Genomic DNA, 27,704 nt, shown 5'->3' with positions numbered 1-27,704 from the left:
CATGCGAGCCTCTGAAGCCAGAATTCCTGGTGGCTCGCCTCTGCCACATTCAGCAGTTGGATGGTTGATGTAGACGGCATGAAGCTTCCAGTTCCGCCATTGCATTGTGTTGCAAGATCAAGCACTAACATGCACCAGGAAAAAGAAGGTAAACTCCGGCGGAGTGCCCCGCAGTGTAGTAATGTAAGATTTTCATTGGCACTATTCAAAGTAATTAACCTGTTAGGTTATGTGTTCAAAGCACTGTATCAGCTCCGAACATGAGCACCTCCATGCTCGATAATTGCCATCCCACAGCTATCACTCAGCAGACCCCATTACATTTTGCAGGAGGCATATTCACAATACACTGCAATTCATTTGTATTGAAGTAGTATGTTGTATAAGTGATCAGGTTTTCACGGCCCCCTAGGGTCAGGGGCATAACTACAGGGTTAGCAGCCATAGCATCTGCTTTTGGGCCCACAGTCTCAGGGAGCCCCGTCATCTGACCTGAAACACTGAAGAATAGGAAAAAATTGTTAAAGGGAACCTGTCATCAGGAGCCCCTTTTCTGCCTCCCCCATGTCCCCATAGAGAATAGTATGCACATTGCCAAAGAGTTTAAAAGGTTTTTTTTTTTTCCGACAAAAAGATAAGTTAGATGAAAGTTTACCTTTCTGTATGCACAGCTGTGTCCCTAGCCCCCTGGCAGTGACCAGTGAGGATTGGGGCAGACATGTATGATGTTCTGAAGGGGGAAACGACTGGGTGCAGGAGATTTGGAGGACATGTGAATTTTTTATTTTTTTTATTTGAAATCGATGCTTGACGGAACGGTTTCCTGAGGGTGTGACCAATCCTCACTGGCCACTCCCATGGGACTAGAGACACAGCTCTGCAAACAGAAAGGTAAACTTTGATCATTTGTTTTTGGAAAAATCCACTTTTACGGTAAAAACTCTTTGGCAATGTGTACACTATTTTCTATGGGGACATGGGGGAACCGGAAAAAGGGCTCCTGAGGACAGGTTCCCTTTAAGGAAGGCAAGATGAAACTCACCGGTCTTCATTCAAAATTTTCAAGCTTTTATTAGTTTAGTAAACACTCACATGTGTAATCTTGAGCACATGGCAGCCTAGCTGAGGCAATGGTCGCTTCCCGCTCACTTGTGACTTGTTAAACTTGTTAATGCTGATGCCGGCACATAGTTTAGTTAGGCTCGGAGAACTTTTGTTTAGCTAAAAAAATGATTTTCTTACATGTGTAAATGAGCTCTCCGGTGCTACACTATGTTATCTTCGGGCTGGCGATGGCTTCCGATGTTTAATTAATCCTGCCTCCTTCATATTATCCGTCCTCCTTCAGGTGCCGTAAGCTGTGATGTCACCAAGCTCTCGTCACCAAGCTTTCCTTTAAAGGGGTTATCCGGGTTTAAATTTTATTTTATGTCCGGGCTGGGGAAGGCTAGTTAAACATAATAAACATGTACTTACCCCCTCCGGAGCCGCCGATGTCCCGCGCCGCGGTCCCTTCGATCCGTGCCCCTGTTTGTTTACAGGGGCACGGAAGCCGCGCACAGGGAGCTTCCGGTCCACGATGTGGACGGCTCCTCCCATGCGTCCCTATCTCTTAGCGTTGTAAGCGCTGAGAGATGGTGCGCATGGGAGCTTCCGGCCGGCCGGAAGCTCCCTGTGCGACGGTGTAATGAAACCGGCGCACAGAGAAGACGGGCCGCGGCGCGGGACATCGGCAGCACCGGAGGAAATAAGTACATGTTTATTATGTTTAACTAGCCCTCCCCAGCCCGGACATAAAAAAAATTTAAACCCGGATAACCCCTTTTAAAGTGAGAATATCAGGTGCAATTTTTATATATAAAAATCACTCCTGACGGCAGTTTAACAGTTATTATCTCAGTTTTCCTGACACTTAGAAACACAAACACAAGCTTCTATGAAAAAAGAAGTGCGCTTCTAGGTGTCACAGAGCCAGAGATATAGCGTTCTTAGCCATCAGGCTACAGGGTCCTCTGTTTTAAACAATTTTTGGGAGTGCCACATACAGGCACTCAATCTATTTAATTTTTATGGAGGACCACCTACTTGCTCCTCTGGTTTGAAAACTTTTTTGGACTGCCACATACAGGCACTATCCAAATTAAATTGTCTCCATAGCAGCCTCCACACGTCGTCTTTTTAGCTGCCTCCACACGTTGTCTCCATTGCTACCTCCACACGTCATCGCCATAGCTGCCTCCAAAAGTCGTCCATATAGCTGCCTCCATACATGGTCCCCTTATCAAACGAGTTGTGTCAGGCAGAATTTTGGGTTGTTTTCATGGCTTCCACATCAAACTTGTTAACTTTGTCGCCACCCTGCTGTGTAATCCACAAAATATACTGGCAAACTTTTATCATTTACCAATATTATTTCAGCGCTTTTTGCGCATCTGTTTACATTCCCCTCACCCGCCATATCCCAAAGTTATAAGAACGCTACTACACTTGATCTTATACAAAAGGTTCTTAGAGGTGCTGTTTGGGGAGGAACCGAGAGACAGGGGCTTGGATAGGCGAAAGCTCGCCTGGCAGCGGAACGCCAGCTCCATCCCAAGATCCAACTAACATAGTTTTAACTGCAGCACCTTTAATCTACTACTAGATCACTGCCTCCATACATGGTCCCCTTATCAAACGAGCTGTGTCAGGCAGAATTTTCAGGTGTTTCACCAGATACATAGTGGAACTCGGCCCATCTGTCGCCGCCATGCTGGAGACCTGAAGTTGCAATCATAGCAGCGCAATATGGATGCCCCATACTGTCGCTCTTAATCATGGAACCATTTCCGAAAAAACAATTAAAAATAGAACCACTATGCTATTCCATTATTCCTAGGTGAAATATTCAAATGACCCGGCCTGCTTTGAAAATTTTTTCAAAGTAAACGCTTCTGGCCCCCAGGCCCATTTTGGGTGGGGAGGAGCCGAGAGACAGGGGCTTGGACAGGCGAAAGCTCGCCTGGCAGCGGACCGCCAGCTCCATCCCAAGATTAGGCAGCCTCAGAGGCATCCATGCATGCTGCCCCTGCTGTTTCCTGTCCATTTTGCCTCCACGATCCTCCACAGCGTCCACCAATTTCTCCATGCGCAACTTTCAACTGTCTATACCCCAGACGCTGGACCACGAGAGGATATGCAGCACATCATCTCCTTATCAAACGAGCTGTGTCAGGCAGAATTTTCAGGTGTTTCACCAGATACATAGTGGAACTCGGCCCATCTGTCACCGCCATGCTGGAGACCTGCAGTTTCAATCATAGAAGCAATATGGATGCCCCAGTAGTCACTCTTAATCATGGAAGTCGTCTCCATGGCTGCCTCCACATGTTGTCCCTTTATCAAACGAGCTGTGTCAGGCTCATTTTTCGGGTGTTTCACCAGATACGTTATGGAACTTGGTCACTATGTCGCCACCATGCTGTGTTATCGACTATATATACCGTCAACCTTTTGTTCACATAGGAAATCATTTCACCGCTTCTTGCTCACCTCCTTTGGTGAAGCCTGAGTCCATTTAGGGTATGTCGCATGCCGTCCCCTATAGTGTCAGGGTCAATTATTGCATGTTTTAGATGCTATCTAGCCTCATTCGGTCACTCTGTCATGGCCATGCTGTTGCCTATAATTTTGGCATAATGGTGCAATTAAGCAGCCTCAGAGGCATCCATGCATGCTGCCCCTGCTGTTTCCTGTCCATTTCCGTGGTGTTTCCATCCTTTTCTGAGGTTCCCAGGTGTTTGGTCAAGCTTCCCTGTGCAGAGCCTTGGTCCCCTTGAAAAATACTCGAGTCTCCCATTGACTTCAATGGGGCTCATTATTCGAGACGAGCACTCGAGCATCGGGAAAAGTTCGTCTCGAATAACGAGTACCCGAGCATTTTAGTGCTCGCTCATCTCTAATCTTGACGAGGAGTAATGGGATTGGCTGCTTTAAGGTTTAAATAGTTGGGTCTTTCCTCTGTTTGGATGCGCCTCCTGAAGAAGCAGCAAGCGAAACGTGTGGCGGGGCGAGGGGGAAATGGCAGCAGAGGACACAGGTATTTGAATTACATATCTGATTGACATTTTTGCACAATGTGATAAGGATATCTAGAGCAAAAAAATTTTAGTAGAGACTTAGAATCTAGCATCTAAAGTAATACAGGCAGTCCCGGGGTTACGTACAAGATAGTTTCTGTAGGTCTGTTCTTAAGTTGAATTTGTATGTAAGTCGGAACTGTATATTTTATAATGGTAACCCCAGTCAAAATTTTTTGGTTTCTGTGACAATTGGATTTTGAAAATGTTGGGTTGCCATAAGAACCAGGATTAACAGTAAAGCTTCATTACAGACATCTGTGATAACTATTATAGCTATTTACTTTAGCCTAAGGTTAAAATACAGTAAATTACCAACATCCAGAGGTCCGTTTGTAACTAGGGGTTGTCTGTAAGTCGGGTGTTCTTAAGTAGGGGACAGCCTGTACATTGTTCAACACTCCTGTACGTATGTATATGTTGGATACTTTTTAAATACTATACAATAAAAATCATTATTTCTTATAAATATGGTTGTGGCGTTCCCTTTATTTAGGTAATAAGTCTATTGAAGTAACGGGCACCTATGTAAAAAGATAGGGCTAAATAAATTTTGGTTAAATAAAGTATGTGCCACACAGTAGCTAATTATGCAGTAGGCAATATGATAATGGTACACCCAAAGTAGACAAAAAACTACGTAACTTCACATTAGACTAGTAAGTGCCTCAAGTAGACAAGAAAGTGAGTACTTCCACAGAAATCAACATAGAAAACGGCAGCCCCTCAGTAGTAAATAGAACAACATCAGAGCTACAGTAGCCAATAAAATAATGTTGCACCCCACCTTTGTCAATACAGAGCCCCCACAGTAGCCATTATGAAAACAGGTTCCCCACAGTAGCCATTATGAAAACAGGTTCCCCACAGTAGCCAATAAATAAAGTGCCCTAACATAAGACCATAATATTATCAGATAAGGCACAGCAATTTATAGCACCAATGTCATTCCATCCACATGCTGCTTAAATAGAAAATTGAGGTTAAAACTCCACCACATATTGACTTAGTTTCCAGTAGCGGAATTCAACCTTTACGATCCAAAGGTTGAGCTCAGCCCTACTGTGATCAGAACAAAATTGCAATTTCATAACTGTATTTGCTCTGATTACTCCAAATTTATCAGTGAAGTATCTGACACAACTCGTGCTACTAAAACCACCATGTGCATCGCCATGGAGAATATTTTCCATTTAAGCTCAAAAGTTCCATATCTCTATATCTGTGGTAGATTGGTCAGATAAGTGTTTCTGGATGGTACAGTATTTAACAATTCACTGCTGACACATTACACAGACCGAAATAGTCATGAAAACGTTACACGCTCTGCTTATCTCCACCGCTTGTCTTCTCATCTCCGAAGGTAAGAACTTTAATCTTTTATATCATGGCAGTAACGAAGAAGTGTTTATGAGAACCGGATTTCAATTGAAAGCACCTGTCACACCGGGGCTCAGCATATAGTTATATACTATGTTACCATTTATCAGCTGAATCGGTCATCGAGTTTTTCCTTTCCACCATGATTCTATGCAGGAAACCGTCTGTCTATTCACGTCATATGATACACAGTGGCCTATGATCACCAATAACCGGCAGAAGAAAGCGGTCAAGCGCCAAAGTGGTGTGGATAACACCCTGTGTATACGTGTATTTTCACATTGTGGAACTTCTATCAAATTCGATGGTTGGGCTTTCCAATGTAGAATTGGACATTGTATTTCAAACAAAATCTACCCAGTCACCATAGAACACTGAGGTCGACGTCCATTGAGAGTTTATTTCTTTTTTGCTATATTTTATTTAAACTTTTATTAATAGTATTAGACACCCGACTTACAACCGACCCCTAGTTACAGACGACCTCTCTGTCCACTGTGACCTCTGGTGAAGGTCTCCGGAGGCTTTACTTTAGTCCGAGGCTGCAATGATCACCTGTAAGGTTCTGTAATGAGGTTTTATTGACCATTCTTGTACCCGTGACAGCAAAAAAAAATTGAAAATCAAATTGTCACAGGGAGAAAAATTTTGTCTGGAGCTACAATTATAAAATATATAGTTCCGACTTACATAGAAATTCAACTTAAGAACAAACTTAAAGAACCTATCTTGTATATAACTCCGGTAATTTACATTTTTGTAATATTGCATTCTGAGAGCCATAGCTTTTTTATTTTTCTGGCAATTAAGCTGTATGAGGGTTTGTTTTTTGCAACATCAGTTGTATATTTTATTGTACCATTTTTGGGTGCATATATAACTCATTAATTCACTTTGATTAACTTTTTTCGAGCAAGAAGGAAAAAAATGCATTTCTACCTCTCTGATTTTGGTTGCATTTTTTCCCCCTATTTATGGTATAGCATCAGTTATGTGTTAATTTTATTCTATGGGTCATTGCGATTTCAGCAATACCAAATATGTATAGTATTTTTATGGTTTACTACATTTTTTTTTCATCTTTTGTGTTTTTTATAGAATGTTTATGAGATGCAAATAAAACCTTTTTTTAAAAATTATTATTATTATAATATTTTGTTCCAATTTTATTATTTTATGTATTAGATATTCACTAGAAAAGCTGCAGAAATGCTAGCTCCCTGAAAGAATTTCTGTAGCTTCATGGATGAGAGGGTTTAGGAGGGGGCATAATTTAGAAAGGCTTTTACAGACTCTGGGGTGATTAAGTGCAGCAATATCTAGCTCCTGTTCTGCAGGATATCGGTGGATTGAGATGTGTGCGATGTGTTGGGAGAATTTATTACATTATGCAGTTAACATCTTACACCCAGTGGCACACAGCAGTGCTCGGCCTGTGAAGACCTTTTGGCAGACCTGGGGATCTTCATCAGGTTCCCCAGTTGTCTTTCCATGATTGTGATATAAACTACTTACCAGTACTAATCACCTCATGTGGATGCTATGGTGACTATAAGTGCAGCTTCTAAAGAGTTAATTGCCATCTCCAATCTCCCACCTGGCACCTTGCCTCTTTACGTCCTAATCGGCTTTTGGCCGGGGCAGTGCAGTGCAGCCAAGCAGTTAAAGATAAAGTCAAGTTTGGTAGGCCAGGATAGTACACCAGTAGCCTCTGCAGTTAATTTATATACAGGCGGTCCCCTACTTAAGGACACCCGACTTACAGACGGCCCACAGTTAAAGACGGACCCCTCTGCCCACTGTGACCTCTGGATGTTACTATAGTCCCAGACTGCAATGATCAGCTGTAAGGTGTCTATAATGAAGCTTTATTGTAATGAATATTTTTGTCTGGATCTACCATTATAAAATGTAAACAGTTCCCACTTACATACAAATTCAACTTAAGAACATACCTACGGACCTGCCTATATTTATAAAAAAAAGTTTTTTTAACATGTTAGGTTAGGTTCCAGGTTTTTTAAAGGACATGTACCATCAGATCGCTGATGGTAGAGTGTCCTTATAATCACGCTTGTTACCTTAGGGGGTTGCCTACACTCTTTATACCTTTTTCCATGCACGGAGACCGGAAGAAGCGCGAACTGTGCAAAACAGCCGTTGCCTTTTTGTAGCATTACTTCCCACTCCCTCCCTTGCCTATCCTATTTTTTGTGAGTATCACTTTCTGTACAATAAAGAAGAAAAATTCTTGCAACAGGACGTTGGTGAGTGCCATACTTTCTATTCGACTTTTACTTTTTCCAAATATGTAAATTAGCCTGGAGCGCTCAAGTTTATGTCAGCTAAGCGCCTCATGGCTCCACCATCCTGTAATTATTCACTCTCCAGCACCTATGGGAGTCAGACAGAGATATGACCCCTCTGCTGGGGGGTGTGTACAGTAATACTCCTCCAGGCAGAAGACACATTCCTGGAATAAATCTGAGGGAGGGGCTGACGTGTCAGAATACACATCACTCCACTGCAGTTCCACATTCTAATAACCCTAATCCCTTTAGCATCCTCGCTAAGAGAAACAACCTGGCAACAGGAGCAGGGCTAGGTAGTGTGAATACGGGCAGATACAGGAGCAGAGCATACTTTTGTCTGTGGCTTGTGATTTTAATTAGCAAAATTTTTTGTTAACCCATTATATTTTATTACATAGCTAACAGTAGTGTTGAGTGGGCCTGAACCAAAAAGTTGAGGTTCGTACCGGTCTTTTCACGTTCAGGTTCCCAGAGTTTAGCCCCCACCAATCAGATAACAATCAACATTGGGACAAGTCCCAAACAAGCTGTAAATTCACATTGTACTCAATAGAAATACTGCCGTGTGTGATTCCCATTATAATATGTGTCTATCTTATCCCACCCAGGTGCAGATATCATTAATGGCCGCACTGCTGCTCCTCATTCTAGACCTTATATGGCCTACATAAAAATCTACTCGGGAAAATATGAATATATTTGTGGAGGAACTTTGATAGACTCAAAATGGGTACTGACTGCAGCTCACTGTAAATTGTAAGTATAACAAGTCAAGATGCTTGAATAAATATAAAGTGGGTCAGTATATGGATTGTTTTTGATACTGTTGATTATCTAGATTTAAACATTAAAAAGCGGATCTGCTATGAAAAATTTGCTTTGTTTTTAGGAATTCTTCTAAGATGCAAATTTGGCAAAAAGGTCTTAAAAATTGGGCAGATTTTGCTGCAGACATTTCTGGGGTTGAAAATAAGGTTGCACTCATCTGGACGGAGTTGCAAAATCCATAAAGTTGAATTGGAAAGTTTCAGAAATCTTTGCTCCATTATCTCCCACATGGCCATTCTCAGACCTAAAAGACCTTTGGATCACTTAATTATGGTAAATATTTAATTCCATCTTTTCCTTAACGTAGGCCTGAAAGTAAAGTGAAGATCCTTCTCGGAGCACATTCAAGTGATGAAAATGTAAAAGAACAAGGGAGGCAGAGGTTTCATGTCTCAGGGATTTTTGGGCACCCACATTATAACAATATTAGTATGAGGAATGACATCCTACTGATGGAGGTAAGGACAACATCCTGAGAATTATTCTCTAAGACTTTACATATTTCATTAAATTATAAATGTTTAATCCGATGTGAGTTAAGATGGGAAATAGTATATATGTTATATTAAAGGGATTTAAATGCTGGGTTACTCGCTACGACATCATGCAAAACATGTGACCATGAGAGGCTACATCCTATTTGTAAATCGTAAATCTGGTTCCATAGTAACCAGACTTGTGAAGTCAAACCCAGATGGGAGGAGGGGAAATTATGGAAGAATATGCTTCACTTGTTGCCTGATTCAAGAGGATGGCACTTGGCTTTCTGAGCCATTCCCAACCCACCCATTTGCAAATGTGATAAACCTAGTTTGGATGCGGCAGTAATCTTGAAGGGCCAGAAGCTGAGGCCACATTGATACGACTGGGTACTCAACCAGGCATCACACAAGGTCGGGTAGAAGAGGGTAGGGGGTGTGAGTGCTCCTCACCTCTGCCCTCTCTATATGAGGTTGTGCCACCCTGTATACTGCACTGTGACTAGATGTAATAGACCTCTATGGGGCCGTGTCCAGCTCACCTTCCCAATACAGTCATGTGAATGGAGCCTTAAAGAGAGGCAACCATGTGGTGAGCAGCGGCTACTACCTGGAAGTCTGGCAGGGAAAATAGTAGGAGAATTGTGCTCCCTATATGAAGAGAAATATTGGGCTGAACAAACAGGACACTTTTGTTCAACCTTTTTAAGGCAAGGGAAGTCCACAGATAACCCATTTGACCAAATTTAAAAGAGTGATATATCCAAACCTATTCTTAGTGCTCATTGCAGCAGGGACACAACTATCAGTTCATGCGGGGCTCCTATTACGATCACACAGACTTAACTTCTGAGCCCATGCATTTACCATGAAATAGAAGTTCATCATGATAAATTCATGTTTTCAAAACATTGGGGGAGATTTATTATGCCATCTTTGACAGTTTTCCAGTTTTAGCTACCTTGTAAGGCAGCTACTTTGACATCAAGCATAACTTTCAGGAAGCCTAATGACTTAATGCAGGTTTAAAACCAAACCAGTATATCTATTCCAGAGGGAACAGACTCACAACTATGGACAACACTGTTTTGACCTGTTGTGTGTCTTCAGTACAGTGACAGGAACTGGTTTGGAGTGAGAGGCTTGTCACTAGTATCGGGAAGTAAGAGTTCTCCTTACGGAGACTGCCAATTAAGGCTGTTGTGTAGGCGTGTGGAGACTTATAGCCTTTGATGCTTCACTAGGGGATTCTGGGAAAATATGCAAAGTTTTCCAGGATGGGTTAAGGAAAACCATGCCACTTTTAGCTACCTTGTAAGGCAGCTCTCTCATGGTTGATGTCAAGGGAGCTGCCTTACAAGGTAGCTAAAAGAGGTGTGGTTTTCCTTATCACATCCAGGAAAACTTTGCAAATTTCCCTAAAATCCCTTATCTCCCCATTCCATTTTATGCTGCAGATCACCCTTTTCGCTCAAATGGAGCTAAACAGTAATTCCAAGACGTGGACAGGTGAGGTGCTATTTCTAGAAAATTGATTTTGATTGCTGTCCATTAAATACTTTATTGACTTGTCCATCCTTCAAATAAAAATTTTACAGAAAATGAGAAAGATAGATTAATATGACAAAGACTAAATGGCTACAAGTGCAGTTTCCTTAGACAAACACTGATAATAGTATAAGTCATATTGAAGAGCTACTTGGGTTTACCAAATTATAATTGGTCACTGTGGTTGAGTCCCAACTCATCATGAGTCCATCATGACCGACCTTTGTCAAACCTTCTGAATCAAGCAATAGTTGCTTAGGCTCACAGCTGCTTTATGTTCCTCAACTGAACTGAAATAGATACAGTTATGGTATCTAAAGCATACAGCTGAAGGATTGACTGTAACTCCATACCAATTGTATTCAAGGGATTATCTTTCTTAATCTTAAACATATTCCTCAATGTGACTTAGGGACAAATAGTATTGGTGGGAAATCCCTCTTAATAGACAGTAATAGAATTCCATCAACTGTAAGTGTTATTATAGAAAAGCAGAAGTTTCGAGAATCACAATGATTTAATCTAATCTGTTTCCATGGTCGGACAGCTGCAAAGAAACATTAAATCACTAAACTCAATACCAAGCGTAGGTTTGAGTGATGTAAAGCAGCCTACACTGGAGAATGAAAGAGTATTCTCTGGAGTAATGAATCACGATTCGGTAATCAGCAGAATGATAATGACTAGATGACTATGGGTTTTGTGGATGCCATGGAACCAATATCTATTGTATCCATTTTCATAGAGTCTTTGGAAAAAGAGAGAATACAATTCTTCTGGTTTTATTCTAATGAAGAATTATTTTCAAGATAAAGAATGCAAAGATACTGTAAATAATTGCTTATTTGTGGCTCTTTTGTGCCCTCTACACAAATCGAGACTCATATGGACATGATGTGATAAGTATGGTGTAGAGAGGAATGGTCTGAAAAGACCTGGGACATGAACCTAAATAAGCACTTTTGTGATGAGTTTCAACCAGATCTTTACTATACCAATGATCATTTGGTGCAAATTCCCTTGAATACACTTTAAAATCTTGTAGAAATCTCATCCTAAGAGTGGAAGTTCTAGAAGTTTCAAACGGGGCCTACTTCAATATGTTTTTGCAATAAGGTGTCCAACAAACTTGTGTACAGTAAGTGTGAAGGTACAAATAATTTTGGACAACTCGGACCTCTGAAGCAATGCACACGTTGCATCGAAAATAAAGAAATGCTCCATCGCCATTTCAAAAAATAAAATGGGGGGGAATTCATGATTGCATCTGTGCCAAAAATACCTACCGACACATTTATGAAGGCTTGTAGACCATTCTTTGGCCATTTTCCAACTTGTCCAGCAAAGGGGTCGTGGCATCTGAAACGCAGCATGTTTTGGAGAAAGGGGCATGGCTATATGGAAACTAGCCTGTGAGCCAAAAAATCATGGGGGTTGTGCCAAAATGTGGCACAGAGTTTAGACCAGCTAAAAGCAGCTCTAAAAGTAGAACTCGACAGTCCAAATTCTTTATCAAAATAATGAATCTGGTGCAGCACAAGTAGTGATGTTCAGCTCTGCACTGTCGGAGCCTGAGACATATTAATTAATCTCCCCCAATGTGGGGAATTTAACAATGTGTCTTAGGTTCCACCAGTCTCTAGCTAGAAAACACTTGCCTTTTGCTGCGCCAGATTTATCACTGTTTGGTATCAGACGGTTTGGCATTAGACTGTTTGATGTTAGACTGTTGGTTTCTCCTTTAGACCTACTTTTAGTTGGTCTAAACTATGCGCCAGAATTTTGGGCACACAGACGATTTTCCGCAAGCCATGCCCCTTTTTCACGAGTTTATGCCCATCTCCCATAGGTCACACCCCCTTAATCGTACAAGTCGGGAAAGTGCCAAAAAAATGTCTAAAAGCCTTGATAACTTTGGTGCAGTTTAGGTTTTTTTGCCGCAAACCAACCAGAATTGTGGCTCAATCGCGTTTCTAAATCTCCTCTCCCCCGATGAGTTTATTGGAGCTTAATGCATACACCACATACAGGGACCCCTTTTTTAAACACAACCTCCCTAATCCAAACCCTTTCCCAACACACAAATCCCTTTTATTTCTCCATTGCTCCAATAGGCAACCACTGATTGCACCATTGCCGATGGTGTATATATAAATATACAAAGATTCTCATATAAATAGTATATTTGTTGGTATGACATAAAGATTATGGATGTTACCGGGTGAGTGCCACTGCTCTTTCTTCATCTTCCGTAAATGTATATTATGTTGATACTATTTAATGCTTACTTATGTTGCAGCTGAATACCATGCCAAAGTTTGGAAAATTTGTCCACAGCCTTTCTTTACCCGAAACATTTGAAGATATTAAACCAGGGACAGTTTGTGAAACAGCTGGATGGGGATGGACCGGAATAATGTATGCAGATCATCTGATGGAAGTCAATGTCACAATTCTAGACAGAAAAATGTGTCAGAGACGACTGAAAAATGAAGTGTACATTACAGAGAATATGATGTGCACCGAGGTGGGACGTGCAGGACAAGACACCTGTGGGGTAAGTTTAAAAAGGCTTTTATTTCTGATGTAGTTTCTTACAGGTACCAAAATCTGAAAAAATTGAAAGCCCCAATCTGTTTGTCATAAGCAGCTTTTTTTAAAATTTAATAATTGCAGTGTCTGACTACACAGAGTGCTTCTGTAGTCTGTTACCATGGAGAGCAAATTAGATTCAGAATATCAAACTACACTGCACCGTAAATAACTTTGCATTCTATAATTGTTGGCAAACACCCCATTTAAAACGAGCTTCTATAATTTGTTTGGAAAATTAAATTACCAAATTATTGACACAAGTAGAATATTTGTGCTGACATTAATATGGTTTTCTACTAATTCGATATTGGTGACCTATTTTTGTTGGATTGGTGGGAACCAACTCCCAACACCATTGGCAATAAGTATTAAAGGGAACCTACCACCACGAAACTATATAGGTAGATCGGGTGGTAGGTGGATCAATAGGACGTGAGGATAGCCCTTTTAAGGGCTAATCCTCACATCCCCGCAATGTATTGAAAACTTTTATTGCCCCAATATTCAAATTTCCTTATGCGGCTACTGGGGCATGGAGTAGCCGCATCTGAGGTTACACGGGGCGGCTACTTCACGCCCCGGTAGCCTCTTTTCTCCTCCTACCGAAAATCTTCATCGCGCATCTACGAGGAGCTGCGCGCCCTCGTCCGACGAATCTGCTGTCTGCGCATGCGCAGAACAGCAGGCCTGCGCCTGCGCGGTCACTTCTCCGGAGCCGGAGCTGCACAGGCACGGGCCTGCTGTTCTGCGCAATGCGCAGACAGCAGATTCGTCGGACGAGGGCGCGTGCCGAAGATTTTCGGTAGGAGGAGATGTAACCTCAGATGTGGCTACTCCACGCCCCAGTAGCCGCATAAGGAAATTTGAATATTGGGGCAATAAAAGTTTTCAAAACATTGCGGGGACGTGAGGATTAGCCCTTAAAAGGGCTATCCTCACGTCCTATTGATCCACCTACCACCCGATCTACCTTTATAGGTAGATTCGTGGTGGTAGGTTCCCTTTAAGTATTTAATTTCCCTCTGGTCTTGAAACTATGGGGAAGGGGGAGTTTATCATAAGTGTCTGAGAGCAGAGCTGTTCTAGTTGCTCACGGGAACCAATCAGAGCACAGCTTTGATTTTCTCAGAACTGTTTATAAAATTAAAGTTGAACTCTGATTGGTTTCCATGGGAAATTAGAACAATTTTACTTCTTATAAATGTGCAGCAAAAGTCCATACAGCTAGAAGCTGACAACTTTTTTCAAGAAATGAATAGGTCATGGTAAAGATGAAAGGACCCAATGTTTCCATTCAGGTTTGGAATTTGGGTTCACCAGCCCGATTGTCACATTTTGCCAGATTGGCAGTCGAACAGCCAATCCGGCGGGCCTAGCTTCTAAACATGGCTATGATTGACCTGGGGTATTGAAACATGGGGTCCACTCATTTCAAGTCATAGGTTAAAATTATTTGTAGGTTAATCTGTTTTAAATTAATGCTTCAAATACATGAGAAGCTTTTGCATTTTTTTATATAGCTATGCTCCTGGGAGAAGTAGATTTAGGTAGATATTAACTATGAATATACAGGCTATACTAGAGGGTCTGGCAGGCTATATACTATAGGGGCTGGCTATATACTACAGGGTCTGGCAGACTATATACTACAGGGGCTGGCAGGCTATATACTACAGGCACTGGCTATATACTACAGGGGCTGGCTGGCTATATACCAGAGGGTCTGGCAGGCTATATACTACAGGGGCTGGCTATATACTACAGTGTCTGGCAGGCTGTATACTACAGATGCTGGCAAGCTATATATTTCAGGTGCTGGCTGGCTATATACTACAGGGAGCTGGCTATATACTACAGGGGCTGGCAGGCTATATACAGGGGGGCTGTGATCAATGCATTTCCCACCCTCGGCTTATACTCGAGTCAATAGGTTTTTCCAGTATTTTGTGTTAAAATTAGGGGTTTTGGCTTATATACGGTTATATAATTACTCAGCTATGTAAATCACTTATTTATAACTAATTGTGCTAAATTATATATGCTTCAAGTATAGTGCCTATTACCAAAACGGTCATTTTTACTTTCACAGGGAGATTCTGGTGGCCCCTTGATATGCAATGGTGTCTTCAGAGGAATCGTTTCTTTGGGCACTCATCCTTGTGGGATGCCTGGTGGGGCAGCTGTGTACACCCGTCTCACTAAGGAATACATAAATTGGATAAAGGATATAATAAAGCATCAACCCTAAGACTGGGGTCATACAAGACATGTGCAGATTTGACATTTCACATCAAATAGGGTTGAATTTTGTGGCAGGATTCACAAAGTTATCACTGAAGGTTCCAAGCATCAATCTTGTACAGCGTTATTATCCTGGACATAACAGTATATTAATTAATAGAAAATATATCTCTTGCTAACTCCACCTAAATAAACAATATCCTGTAATTTAACTTCATTTCTTTTTTTATATTATTAATTTTAAATCATCCATTTGACTTTGTAAAAAAAATATAAGTAGGAAAATATGCAAATAAGTTTTCCAGGAAGGAATAAGGAAAGCCACACCTCTTTTAGCTACCTTGTAAGGCAGCTCCCTTGACATCAAGCTATTTTCCCAGAATTCCCTAGTGGAGTGGCAATGGCTATAAGTCTCCACAGGCCTACACGGCGACTTTAATTGGCAAAGTCTCCGTAAGGAGAACTTTTACTTCCCGACCCCAGTCAAAAGTCTTTCATTCAGCTTAAACAGTTCCCTACACTGTACTGAAGAGATGCACATATTTTGAAACAGTGCTATCTAATTTGTAAAAGGCTTTATTGAATGAGCAGTCAGAGTTACATACATTTGCACAGACCACGACACGACATATACAATAAATTAAGATTCATACATAGTGTTAACAGCACACTATACTAGCACACTGCTCGCTCAATTGACATAACTAAACGCACATTGCATCTCACTTACGGCGACGACAAAGTGTAAAAACAGAAAAAGGTGCGGGGTGGAAGGGGTGGGGGTAACACTTGACCGAAGCTTTATTGAAAGACAGACACAGAAGGGGGGAAAACAAGGAAGGGAACCTAGCAAAAGTCCACTTCTAATTTGTTCCTTCTGGGATAGATATACTGGTTTAATTTTAATCCTCCATCATGTCATAAGGCTTCTTGAAGATCATGCTTGATGTCAGGGAGCTGCCTTACAAAGTAGCTAAAAGAGGTGTGGGTTTCCTTATTCCATCCTGGAAAACTTTTTTGTGTATTTTCCCAAAATCTCCTAGTGGTGTGACAATGGCAGAAAGTTTCCACAATGTGTCTACTAGTGATGAGAAGTCCAGCTCTTCTTAGTGAGCAGGATCATTAGGCTCCGCTCACTAAGAATAGCCGGCTCTTCTGGCTCCTGAATGGCTCCCTATTAAATATATATACAGGTGGTGGTCACCTACTTAAGAACACAACCGACTTACAGATGACCCCTAGTTAAAACAGACCTCTGGATTTTGGTAATTTACTTTACTAGCCTTAGGCTACAATAAACAGCTATAACAGTTGTCAGAGGTATGTGCAATTAAGCTTTATTGTTGTTCCTGGTTCCTATGACAATCCAACATTTTTAAAATCCAATCGTTGCAGAGACATACAAATTCAACTTAAGAACAAACCTGCAGAACCTTGTACGTAACCCAGAGACTGCCTTTAATAGGGAGCCTTAATCCAGAAAGTCAACCCACTTCACTTTTATCACAATTTTATCGGATTAAAGTGGGTGTGGTTAATTGAGCTATCGGCTCACAGAAGGGAGCTGGTATCCCCAGCACACTATCAGACTTATATGAGTTTGGGAGGAGCAAACAGTGCTATTGGTTAGGAAAATATTTGTAGAAACATTAAAGTAAAATTTTAGTAAAATGTTGATTTAAAAAATCCACAAAGAGTATAAGTTTGTAAACGAATATGAATAACAATTTAAATACAATTTTGAAAAATGTTTAGAAATTGAAAATTTTTATTGTGGAATTGTAGACTGAACTGATATGTAAATAAAGTAATGTGTTAAATCTGCCAAACATAGAAAATACACCAAATACTGATACTCATTGCAGCAAATCTATTTAACAGAGGTGAATAATAAATTCAATTACGGAAAAAAATATACCAAATATCCCAAACTCTTACATATTATCACTATCCCTGTCAGTATCACTGATCTGAATAGGGTCCTCTCTCCTCAATCACTATCCCGTTATCAGTAACCAATGAGTAATCACTGGCCTCCTAACTGATGTCCTTTAGTATTATGAAGAAGACCACCAAAGGTCATATAATAAACACTCAACCTATTTTTAACATGGCAGTGACCTTTTTAGAGTTCGACTCAAACTAAATTCCAAAAGTCCCAGAATTGATTGAATCTAATACTTTTAGGAATTAAGGCTAAACACATTTCATACCAAATCAAGACTTCATTTTAGTGACATGAAGGATGGCGCTGTTGGCCATTTAAAAGACATTGATGGTAGATGATTAGTACTTATCTCTAGAGATCAGCGGACCCGATGTTCACAAGAGGTTTGGATGTGAAACCCGGACAGCCGAACAGCCAATTCGCCAAATGAATGCCCCTAGCTGCTATCCATGGCTATGATTGACGTTCATTTGTTTGACCACAAATCTGGCAATACATCTGGATCGACAGTCGAACACTGAACCTGAATCAAATCCGCTTGCCTCTACGCCGCTCCCCTTCTTGTCCCCCTGTGCTTGTGGTTCTGAGCTTAAACGGATGCATTTTTTTGAAAATTACTTTTTCATAATATTCAAGTTAGGCTACATGCACACTGCCGTTGCCCGCCATACCGTAGCATGGCGGGCACGCGGGGAAAGGAGGAGGAGGTGAGCGCTGCTCACCCCCGCCCCTCTCCATAGGAACATATAGTGCACGGGGCCGTAATACGGGAAAAGATAGGACATGTCCTATCTTTTTCCGGGCTACGGAGCGGTACGGTGCCACACATGTCCTGCACCGTACTGCTCCTGTACGGTGACGTGAGCCCATACATGTGTATGGAGGACGTATATCGGCCGTTTATGCCTCCCCCATACATATGTGTGAATGTAGCCTTAAACTGAGACTCCACCTGGATTTAATAAATTCACGCCCCTGATCAAACATTGTTTTATCTGGCACTGCCTAAAGAGCTTGCACAAGAACACATTAAGCTTCCAGCACAAGGGGACAATACTGGGAGGTGAGTACTGATCATCTACCGCCAGTGAACCTAATGGTTTAAAGCTCCAAGTAATTGATCTTATTGGTTTTAGTATTTCTCTTCAAGTCTTTAACTTGAAGTCTGAAGAAAATTAAAGATTTAGTTGACTTAAAGGAAATCTACCACCAAGATGAAGGATTGTAAACCAAGCACACCTACATGCTAGTGTGTGCCCCTTCTGGTAGGATTCACTCTTCTTTTAGCTTTTTATGCCCTTGTTTTTACTAAAAAAAGCTTTAAAAATTATGCAAGCCTGTGGGGCTCCAGCTCCATAGCTGTTAATTGAGCCTGGAGCATCTCAGGCTCATTTGCATGATTTTTAAAGCCTTTGTTTGTAAATACAAGGGCATAAGGAGCTAAAATAATAGCCGATCCTCACAGAGAAGGCACACACCAGCATGTAAGTGTGCTTGGTTTATAATCTTTGATCCTGGTGGTAGATGCCCTTTAAGTAAATGTGATGATTTTTTACTGATATAACAATTGTCCAGATACCGCCCTCACAGACTTCTCTGATTTGAGATAATGAACTGTAATCTAAGGACGGCAGACAACAGACCGGATATATTTCTATGCTTTTTTCTTCTCTGGATACTTTTCTGATGTTGTGGCCTGTGTTTCATTACCATGTGACTGGCGCTAACTGACTATTATGACTCAGACTGGAAAAGAGTGGGAACTCATTGATAAGTTTACATTTCATTTGCATTATTCTACATTGTCTGCTAAAATTTTTACCACAGGTCATCCTGCTAATTTTGTTGGGTATGGTGGGGTCCTGACATTGAACCATTGCGCCGGAAGCACCAAACATAGGTCCAATCTAAGTATCAGTGCCTGTTTTCTTGATGTGTAAAGTGAAGCCTACTTTTTCTTACCTTTTCAGCCAGACATTCCTGTACATAAAATGGCCGAGGATGGAGGGTCATGTGATCTATCACTTTCACTTGAATACTATCATAGGGCCCTGGCAGGGCAATTGCTTATGGGCAGAATGTCAGGAATCTCTGGCTGATGAGGTAAAAGACAGGAGGAGCTAAAGTGGCAAACCACCCAAAATATTCAAAACATCTTGATATATTCATTATCGAGTGTGAGTATGAAATACACACAACTTACTGTATATACTCAAGTATAGACCAAGTTTTTCAGCACAATTTTTGTGCTAAAAATTCCCCACTCGGCTTATACTCAGGTATATAAAAAATAAACTGTATACTCACCATTCCGACGGCCCAGGCAGCTCCTCTTCTTACTTCAAACCGTGATGATGTGATGCTGACATCACAGTTGTGTGCCAGTCAGGCCTTGCGCACGGAGCTGTCGCACATGAAGAAAAAAGAGGAGCTGCCCGTGGTGTTGGAATGGTGAGTATTTCAGTTTAATTTTTCATGTGCTGGCCATACTGGGGGCTGGCAGGCTATATACTACACTGGTCTGGCTGGCTGGCTATATACTACATGGGGCTGGCTATATACTACATGGGGCTGGCTATATACTACATGGGGCTGGCAATATACTACAGGGGGCTGGCAATATACTACAGGGGGCTGTCTGGCTATATACTACTGGGGGTGGCTATATCATAATATCAGTTTATATGGTTGCAAAAGACACATGTTCATCAAGTTCAACCAAGAAAGGGAAGGGATTGGATTATGCAGAGATTTATGGTAAACAATTCTATATAACAATTTATGATCTACTAGTACCCCCAGGTTCTTCTCAGCGAGAGACTCTCCCAGATTTACTCCCCCAAGGACATATGTTGCCTGTGAATTATTGGCCCACAAATATACTACAGGGGGCTTGCTATATACCACAGGGGGTTGGCTATATACTACGGGGGTCTGGCTGGCTATATTCTACTGGGGGCTGGCTATATACTGGGGAGGCTGTGATCAATGCATTTTCCATCCTAAGCTTAAACTCAAGTCAAAAGGTTTACCCAGTTTTTGGTGATAAAATTAGATACCTCGGCTTTTACTCGTGTGTATACAGTATGTGCCCTAACATGCAATCATTGAGCTTAGAAATGGTTCTCTGAGAAATATTCTGTAACACTGAATACCCACAGGATCAGAAATAATCAAAATCTACTGTTTTCATCTCCTTTTGCAATTGCATTAGCTAAATTACATGAGAAAACTACAGCCTCCTTTGCCACATTGGTCTACGTATACACCATGATAGACTTTGAGAGCCATAGCCTGTAGCTGGGCGTCTGGCTTGGTGCCAAATGTTATGACAACAGCTCTGATTTCTGAGTCTTGAAATGGATCCCTGCTATGATATTATTCCCCTATTTGTTCATCGGTGTTCATCCAATCAGTGGCAAAAAATCGACATTGATGACATCTCTCCTTATGCATGTAGCACACTCCATGAAAGAGAACGGCTGATGCACATGGTCAGGGGCTAGCGGTGGACATATCCTGGTTCTAGGGCTGCATCTGGTTCTGTAGGGCAACATAAAAAACAGCAGCTGTGCAAATTGGACCATAATGATAATACAATGCAGGATGGAAAGTTATCTTTATTGGAAGTATAAACATTAAAAACAAATAAAAACACACCTCAATTTATTTCATAGAGTCAGCTATAACAAGCCGGCTCACCTCTCCGCCTGCCCCCTGCAATATCATGCGTCAACTTAATTTATATAGGATTTACTATAGTATTATATTAGTACATTAGTATATTAGTATATTACATGTACTGGACCATTAGATGCATATTATTACTGGGGGAGGGTGTGTTTTTCATCATTTTTAATATTTATACATCCAGTAAAGTTTGTTTGCCTTGCTCCATTTATATTATCTTTATGGCCTTATTTGCCTGCTTTTTATTATTTTTTTTGTTGTACTTGATTTTTTAGGTGTGTGGTTGTGGTAGGAAGATTATTAACTATACAAATCGAAATGTAATAGTCCTAGATGTCTAGTATACATGGATTTCATTTATATATTCAGGTCTGGGTCGAATATGTTGGGGGTCACTACTAACCAAGAGGGCAACATCAACCGAACAGAGAGTGTCGCATGGTGTGAGCGGGGAGCCAAAGCAAAGTGAGTAACATTGTTTTTCTTGCCCCTGCTCTGGCCACCATGCTCGTTTCTTTATGCACTAAGCGGAACAGTTTTTAATACATACAGAATTAGCGTATTTGCTGCTAAAATCACTTTTACAAATATGACAATGAGCCGGAGGTGCTCAGGCTGATGTTGCCGGATTGTAATGTATGCACAACCCATGCTGTACCTCAGGCCCTGGGAGTTAGGAGCCGGCCAGTGTCGTCAGAGGGTTGGGACGTGGAGAGAGCGGGGCTCCGGAGCAGGAGGTACTGTTACCATATGGGGGTGTGCATACATTAAAATCTGGCATTGCCGAGAGGTGCTCAGGCAACATAGTCCTGAGTGCCTCCCGCTCATCTACATATTTTTTAAAAGTTGTTTTAGCAGCAAATATGCTGTTTCTTTAAAACTGTCCCGATTGGTGCTTAAAGAAACGAGCATGATGTCCTTTAATATAATAAAAAACCCAAACAGTTAGTGTTATCAGAGTAATGCTCACTGGGGCACATGTATCAGAGTTTTTCTGCTTCCACGTTTTTAAGTTTCCTGGAGTCTGCCTACTTAATCATTGCAATGTATCTTAAGTTTTTCCTCTATGTGATACATGTGATGAGTTGCTTGTTTAGTCTCACTTTTGCGACTTTTTGCAGTGTGAGACTTTTTAGTCCCAAATAGTAGTTTGCCAAAAGCAAGTCTGGGTCTGCTCTGTTTTGTGCCATTTTGTGCCATTCTTAGGCGCAAGAATGGGACAATTCCAAGCCCAAAAGTCGCACAAGTTGCACAAACATCTGAGCTACAAAGATAAATACGGCCACTGCATTACATCCTTGAGGCGGATAACTTTGGTACGCTGCTTGATTCTGCGGCTAAAAAGTTGCAAACTGCAAAAAGTTGCACAAAAAAAAGGAAAAGGAAGCAATAGGAGTGAAACATGTCCCCCATTGACTAACAAGTTAGAAAAATTGCTATATAGCGTGTGGTATTTAGGACCTTTTCAGCCCTGTTTAATATATGTTAAAGGAGAAGCTAGTTCTCTGACTGTTCGTTAATCCTTAATCTGTGGGCAGGCGTGATAGCAAGAACCGTACCACAATGTGCAAATTCAGAAACAAGAAAAATTCAGTTAGATGGTTATCAAAATTTGAGATCACACAGAAGATTGAGGTCATAAATAGCAAGAATTTCCATATATGAGACAAGTACCGTGACTGTGACAAGTAATTACTGTACCATAGTTTTGCATTGAAAGAAAGTTTTTTTTTAAAAAAACGACTACTAAATAAGACTACCAAATGTTATAATGCAAAATTGTGTGTAGACTGGCCCAGCATAGATACTTCCAATACTGCTGGTCTCTGTTGGTATAGAAAGGCTCAGCACTGAAGTTATATAGACATTGCGCACCTCATACCAACATCACGGCTGAGCCTCTGTATAGCAACAGCGACCAGTGATAACTGGAGGCCCCATATTGGGTTGTCTTCTACTGGACTTTTATAGTCCTACCTTGTCTTCTGCTGGACTTCTACAGCCCTACCTTGTGTACTGCTGGACTTTTATAGCCCTGCCTTGTCTTCTGCTGGTCTTTCATAGTCCTACCTTGTCTTCTGCTGGACTTTTATAGCCCTACCTTGTCTTCTGCTGGACTTTTATAGCCCTACCTTGTCTTCTGCTGGACTTTTATAGCCCTACCTTGTCTTCTGCTGGACTTTTATAGCCCTGCCTTGTCTTCTGCTGGACTTTTATAGCCCTGCCTTGTCTTCTGCTGGACTTTTATAGCCCTGCCTTGTCTTCTGCTGGACTTTTATATACCTACCTTGTCTTCTGCTGGACTTTTATAAGTTTACATCCAGCAGACAAACATCTGACCATGGTCACACAGGTGCACGGCTCGTTATATCGCACAGCTCTGATTACTCTCAGCCATGCACCTGTGTGACTGTGGTCAGATTTCTGTCCACTGGGAGTAAACTTAGAATCTTTCTATAGAACGACAGCAAGCAGAGATCTAGAAAACCATGAGGAATTGGTACAGAAAGTATATTGGAGAATTGTATAACTTTGTATAACTTTGCTGAATAAAAATAGTTGCTGAAATGGGAACACCCCTTTAAGTTGTTATTATTATATAAAACATCAATAAGATAAAAAAAACAGGTACTTACAGTATATATTTTTCTATGGTAAGATATGATGATAGGTAAAACATTCATGCAGTTTCAGTTTCCACCGCATGTAGATGTAGGATATAGGTCCGCCCATCCTGTGAGAATATTGGAGCAAATGTATCTTAAAGGGAACCTGTCACCACATTTTTTCACAAGTACAGCTAGTAACAGGTTCCTATAGAGTCCTATTAAGTAACTATGCGTTGTAGGGTCACAAAGAGCCCATTTTTCAAGTGAATAGAGACATACGTTTGGGGGGGTGTATGCCCAGAACAAAACATCGTTTTTGCACATACATCCCATTTGACCCAAACTTCAGCCTTTATCCACCTGAAAAAAGGGTTAATTTTACCTACAAATACAAGATTCACTCCTTACTACCTGTGTGCACCAGACGTTCCCTTTTGCCCTTCTCCAATTGTGTTCCTGTCCAGTGTGGCTACTGAGACGAAGATTTATCCGGAAGGCAGCACCTGATGGTACCTGTATGAGGCGCCATTTAGAGTTGTACCTAAATTCTAGCACAATCTCTCTCCACCTCAACACACCATTGCATTTTCTATGGACTGACACCCTTCTTTTAGCTAAAAACTGTTTTCCTCAGATCCCTATATAATCAACTTTTTAATTTTCTCCGGTATCCAGGGATAATTATTGCGAGTGGAAAGTGCGTAGCCTCCTCGGGCAGAATCCAGCATCTTCTCCCCATGCTTTCCCAGCATTCAGCATTAATGTCATGTGACCAAGGTGACGTCATCTGGAGTCCTTAAGCCTCCTAACATTAGCAAACTGTATACCATGCATATATCTGATTGCATGAAATCACAGCATTACTGCATGGAAAATGGAGAGGTGTGGAAGTCCATGGAGACATACTGACTGACTCTTACTCTTATTTTTCCTGTGTCAGTTATTATTCTGCCAGTCAGTTATTATCACTGTTGCACAGTTATTGGCCATGGCCTAGGGTGGTTTCGAGTAACTAGGTAGGGACAGTCTAGTGGGTTTGGTTTTAGTACTTACAACCTTTGGTTTGCAATGAACTATTATATCTTTGATTTTCAATATACCGGGTTACGAGACAGTTTTGATATCAACTGTACTATTTCTCCAAAAGGCCTTCTCTAGGCTCCCCATCTGCCCTGGTGGTCTGTTAGGCTTCTCTTTCAATGCTTACTGTTGACCCTACTGATCTCTACTACTAGTTCCCATTTTGAAGAACAGGAAATGCAGTGTCATAGGGCCAGATAAAGCCTATTACTGAGCCACATTGCTGTACAGTCTCGATATACTGGCGTAAGAGTTCTTTCAGACTCCATTAGTTATGCACTGGTTTAGTAAACAGCGTACTTCTTGGTCAATTGGTCAATCCTGGCTGTAAAAAAATCTACTGCTAAGTTATAGTCGATGCCTTGAGTCACCAACACTATCTTGCGGAAACAATCTCTTCCCCAGATGTTTGATAGGTCAACCTTGCATCTACCATTACTAGAGGCAGTAGCAGAGTCTTCATATGACTGTAACTCTGATTTCATGATTTTTACCAAATTCCCTTTTTGAGAACAAACAGAAAGATTTCAATATTGCGCTTTTCAGAGTTAGGCTAAATTCACATAACAGTGTTCCCACCGTACCATAGCATGGTGGGCACACGGCGGCGCCCCTCTTCATAGGGATGTATGACATGTCCTATCTTTCTCCCAGATACGGAACGGTATGGCGCCGTGCACCCATTTCCCTCTATGGGGGGCATATTTACGGCATATATACGTTGGCCTAATATACGCCCCCCATACGTTCGTGTAAATGTAGCCTTATGGCATTTTCTTCTTCCTCAGCAGCTGTGTAGTGGGCAGAGACTAACCTCTTTCTGCCTTTGCCCTGAAGCAAAGTCAAATTTAGGTTACCCACAGTTTCCCATGATACCTTCTCTTGTTAAATTTAGCAATAAATCCAGTAGAATTCCTATAAGTAAATCCACTGAATATTATACATGCAGCACTGTATAGTGACTAGCTTGGCAGCTTTCATCACATAGAGGAGCATGGAGTGTGTAATAAGCAGTAAAAAGCAATGACACTGTTACATGAAGTGTATATTCTGTGAGCACTAAGGGTTAACAGCTTCCCTGCTGTGTAGAAGGTGTCCGGAGAGGAGAAGGTGGTGAAAGATTGTGGCAGAGGAGTGTATGACACAGCTTGAGGTGCAGAGAACAACAGAGAAAGTTCTGCAGAATCACAGACTGGGATGGAGGGACTGATAGGAAACAGGGGAGACCTTTTACCTCACTATTCTGTGTAAGAGACTTCTGCATCCACAGATCTGCATACACACAGCTCTCCTGCTAGCTACACACAGAGTAACCCGTGACCTCCATATCCCTGCAGAGGGAGCAGTAGTCTCTCCCCTTTTTGAAACTGTATCTGTATCCTTTGTATAAGCAAAATACCATGTCACAGGGATAAGCAGCGCAGCCAGAGGAAACAGCTACTGCAGGAATAGGCTAAACTAAGGAGGATTGCAAAGAAATGTCCTGGACAAAGGTTATCAAGATAATAAGCAGAGCTGTTCTACATGACAAGAGCTATACATTTGTGAAAACAAATAATTTTTTTTAAATTGCTCAAATTTTAGGTAGGAACAATTCACAGAAGTAGCCGTAAAGTGTCATAAAATATTTCTCTTTGAAGAGTCCATTTTTTGCCAAAAATGTATCCCTCAACAATAACGCGATAACAAGTTGCCATACTGATTAACACTAATGGTTTTATTTCCCCAGAGGAAAAATTAAAGGGGTGTTCTCATTTCAGCAAATAAATGTTTTCATTTGTCTGATGAAAAGTTATTCAATTTTCCACTATACTTTCTGTATCAATTCCTCACGGTTTTCTAGATCTCTATGACAGCGATGGCGAACCTTTTAGAGACCGAGTGCCCAAACTACAACCAAAATCCACTTATTTATTGTGAAGTGCCAGAATGGAACTTTAAGCAGTAATTTATTGCTACCTGTTCCTCCACATCTTTCAATCGTGTTGGCCCCCTGAGGTCACTAATACAGTTGAAAGAAGAATTTCAGACTCTCATTGTAGCTTCTCTCTGGGGTCTCTCTGTACAGGAAGAATGGTGGGTCCAGCAGGATGACCTCCAAAGATAATGCACTTCTGTCAAAACCTTCTCACAGTTCCCACAGTTCAAAACAGCCAATGAAGTGTCACTTTAAAATAACGCTGAGAACAGCATCTCTTAAGTTGCCTGGGACTGCAGGAAGAGTCAGTGTTTGGTGAACTCTGTCCTGGGGTGATGGTCTGAGTGCCCGCAGAAAGGGCTCCGGGTGCCACCTCCGGCACCCGTGCCATAGGTTCGCCACCACTGCTCTATGATACTAACGAGCCCTGCACCTGTGTGATCATGATCAGACTTCTGACCACTGGAAGTAAACATAGGAGCTTTCTATATAATGACAGCAAGCAGAGATCTAGCAAACCATGAGGAATTGATACAGAAAGTATATTGGAAAATTGTACAATTTTTCATCATGCAAACAATAACATTAATTTCCCAAAAGGAGATTACCCCTTTAACTATTACACAATGCTCAGTTAATGGGCAAACAAGGTAATGGCATGGATTTGCTATGTCTTTACTGAGCTAGTAGTTTAGGGTTTCTGAAAATGGAAGCCTCCTCTATAACTTTTTTCCTGTCTACATATCCCTAAATAATACTGTATTAAATATGAAAAGGAAATATTGACTATATTTAGTGCGAAAAGACGATCCTGTCATTGTAAAAAGAAGCTTTCTATATCTTAAATGGTGAATATCCTCTTAGTAATGAAACCACAAACTGTCAGATCTGTAATAGTTAATATGAAGTAATACTGACAGACTCCGCACTGATGGTACTGATTACTTAATCATGTGTG

The 27,704-nt window shown here is 41.3% G+C and overlaps 1 protein-coding gene across 1 annotated transcript in view; it reads left to right on the top strand.

Moving 5' to 3' along the window:
• Nucleotides 1–15,629, top strand: part of LOC140111806 (transmembrane protease serine 9-like) — a 41,276-nt gene extending 25,647 nt beyond the window's left edge. Inside the window, exons 7-11 of the mRNA XM_072132627.1 lie at nucleotides 5,415–5,481; nucleotides 8,419–8,566; nucleotides 8,946–9,096; nucleotides 12,965–13,222; nucleotides 15,350–15,629. Of these exons, the coding sequence (XP_071988728.1) occupies nucleotides 5,415–5,481; nucleotides 8,419–8,566; nucleotides 8,946–9,096; nucleotides 12,965–13,222; nucleotides 15,350–15,508 (783 nt within the window). The 3' untranslated portion in view covers nucleotides 15,509–15,629. The remainder of the gene's footprint in view (nucleotides 1–5,414; nucleotides 5,482–8,418; nucleotides 8,567–8,945; nucleotides 9,097–12,964; nucleotides 13,223–15,349) is intronic.
• The last annotated feature ends 12,075 nt before the right edge of the window (nucleotides 15,630–27,704 follow it).

Source organism: Engystomops pustulosus, chromosome 1 (genome assembly GCF_040894005.1).
Source record: "Engystomops pustulosus chromosome 1, aEngPut4.maternal, whole genome shotgun sequence".
In the NCBI taxonomy this organism is placed as follows: Eukaryota; Metazoa; Chordata; class Amphibia; order Anura; family Leptodactylidae; genus Engystomops; species Engystomops pustulosus.
This window is presented reverse-complemented; position numbering and strand designations above follow the sequence as displayed.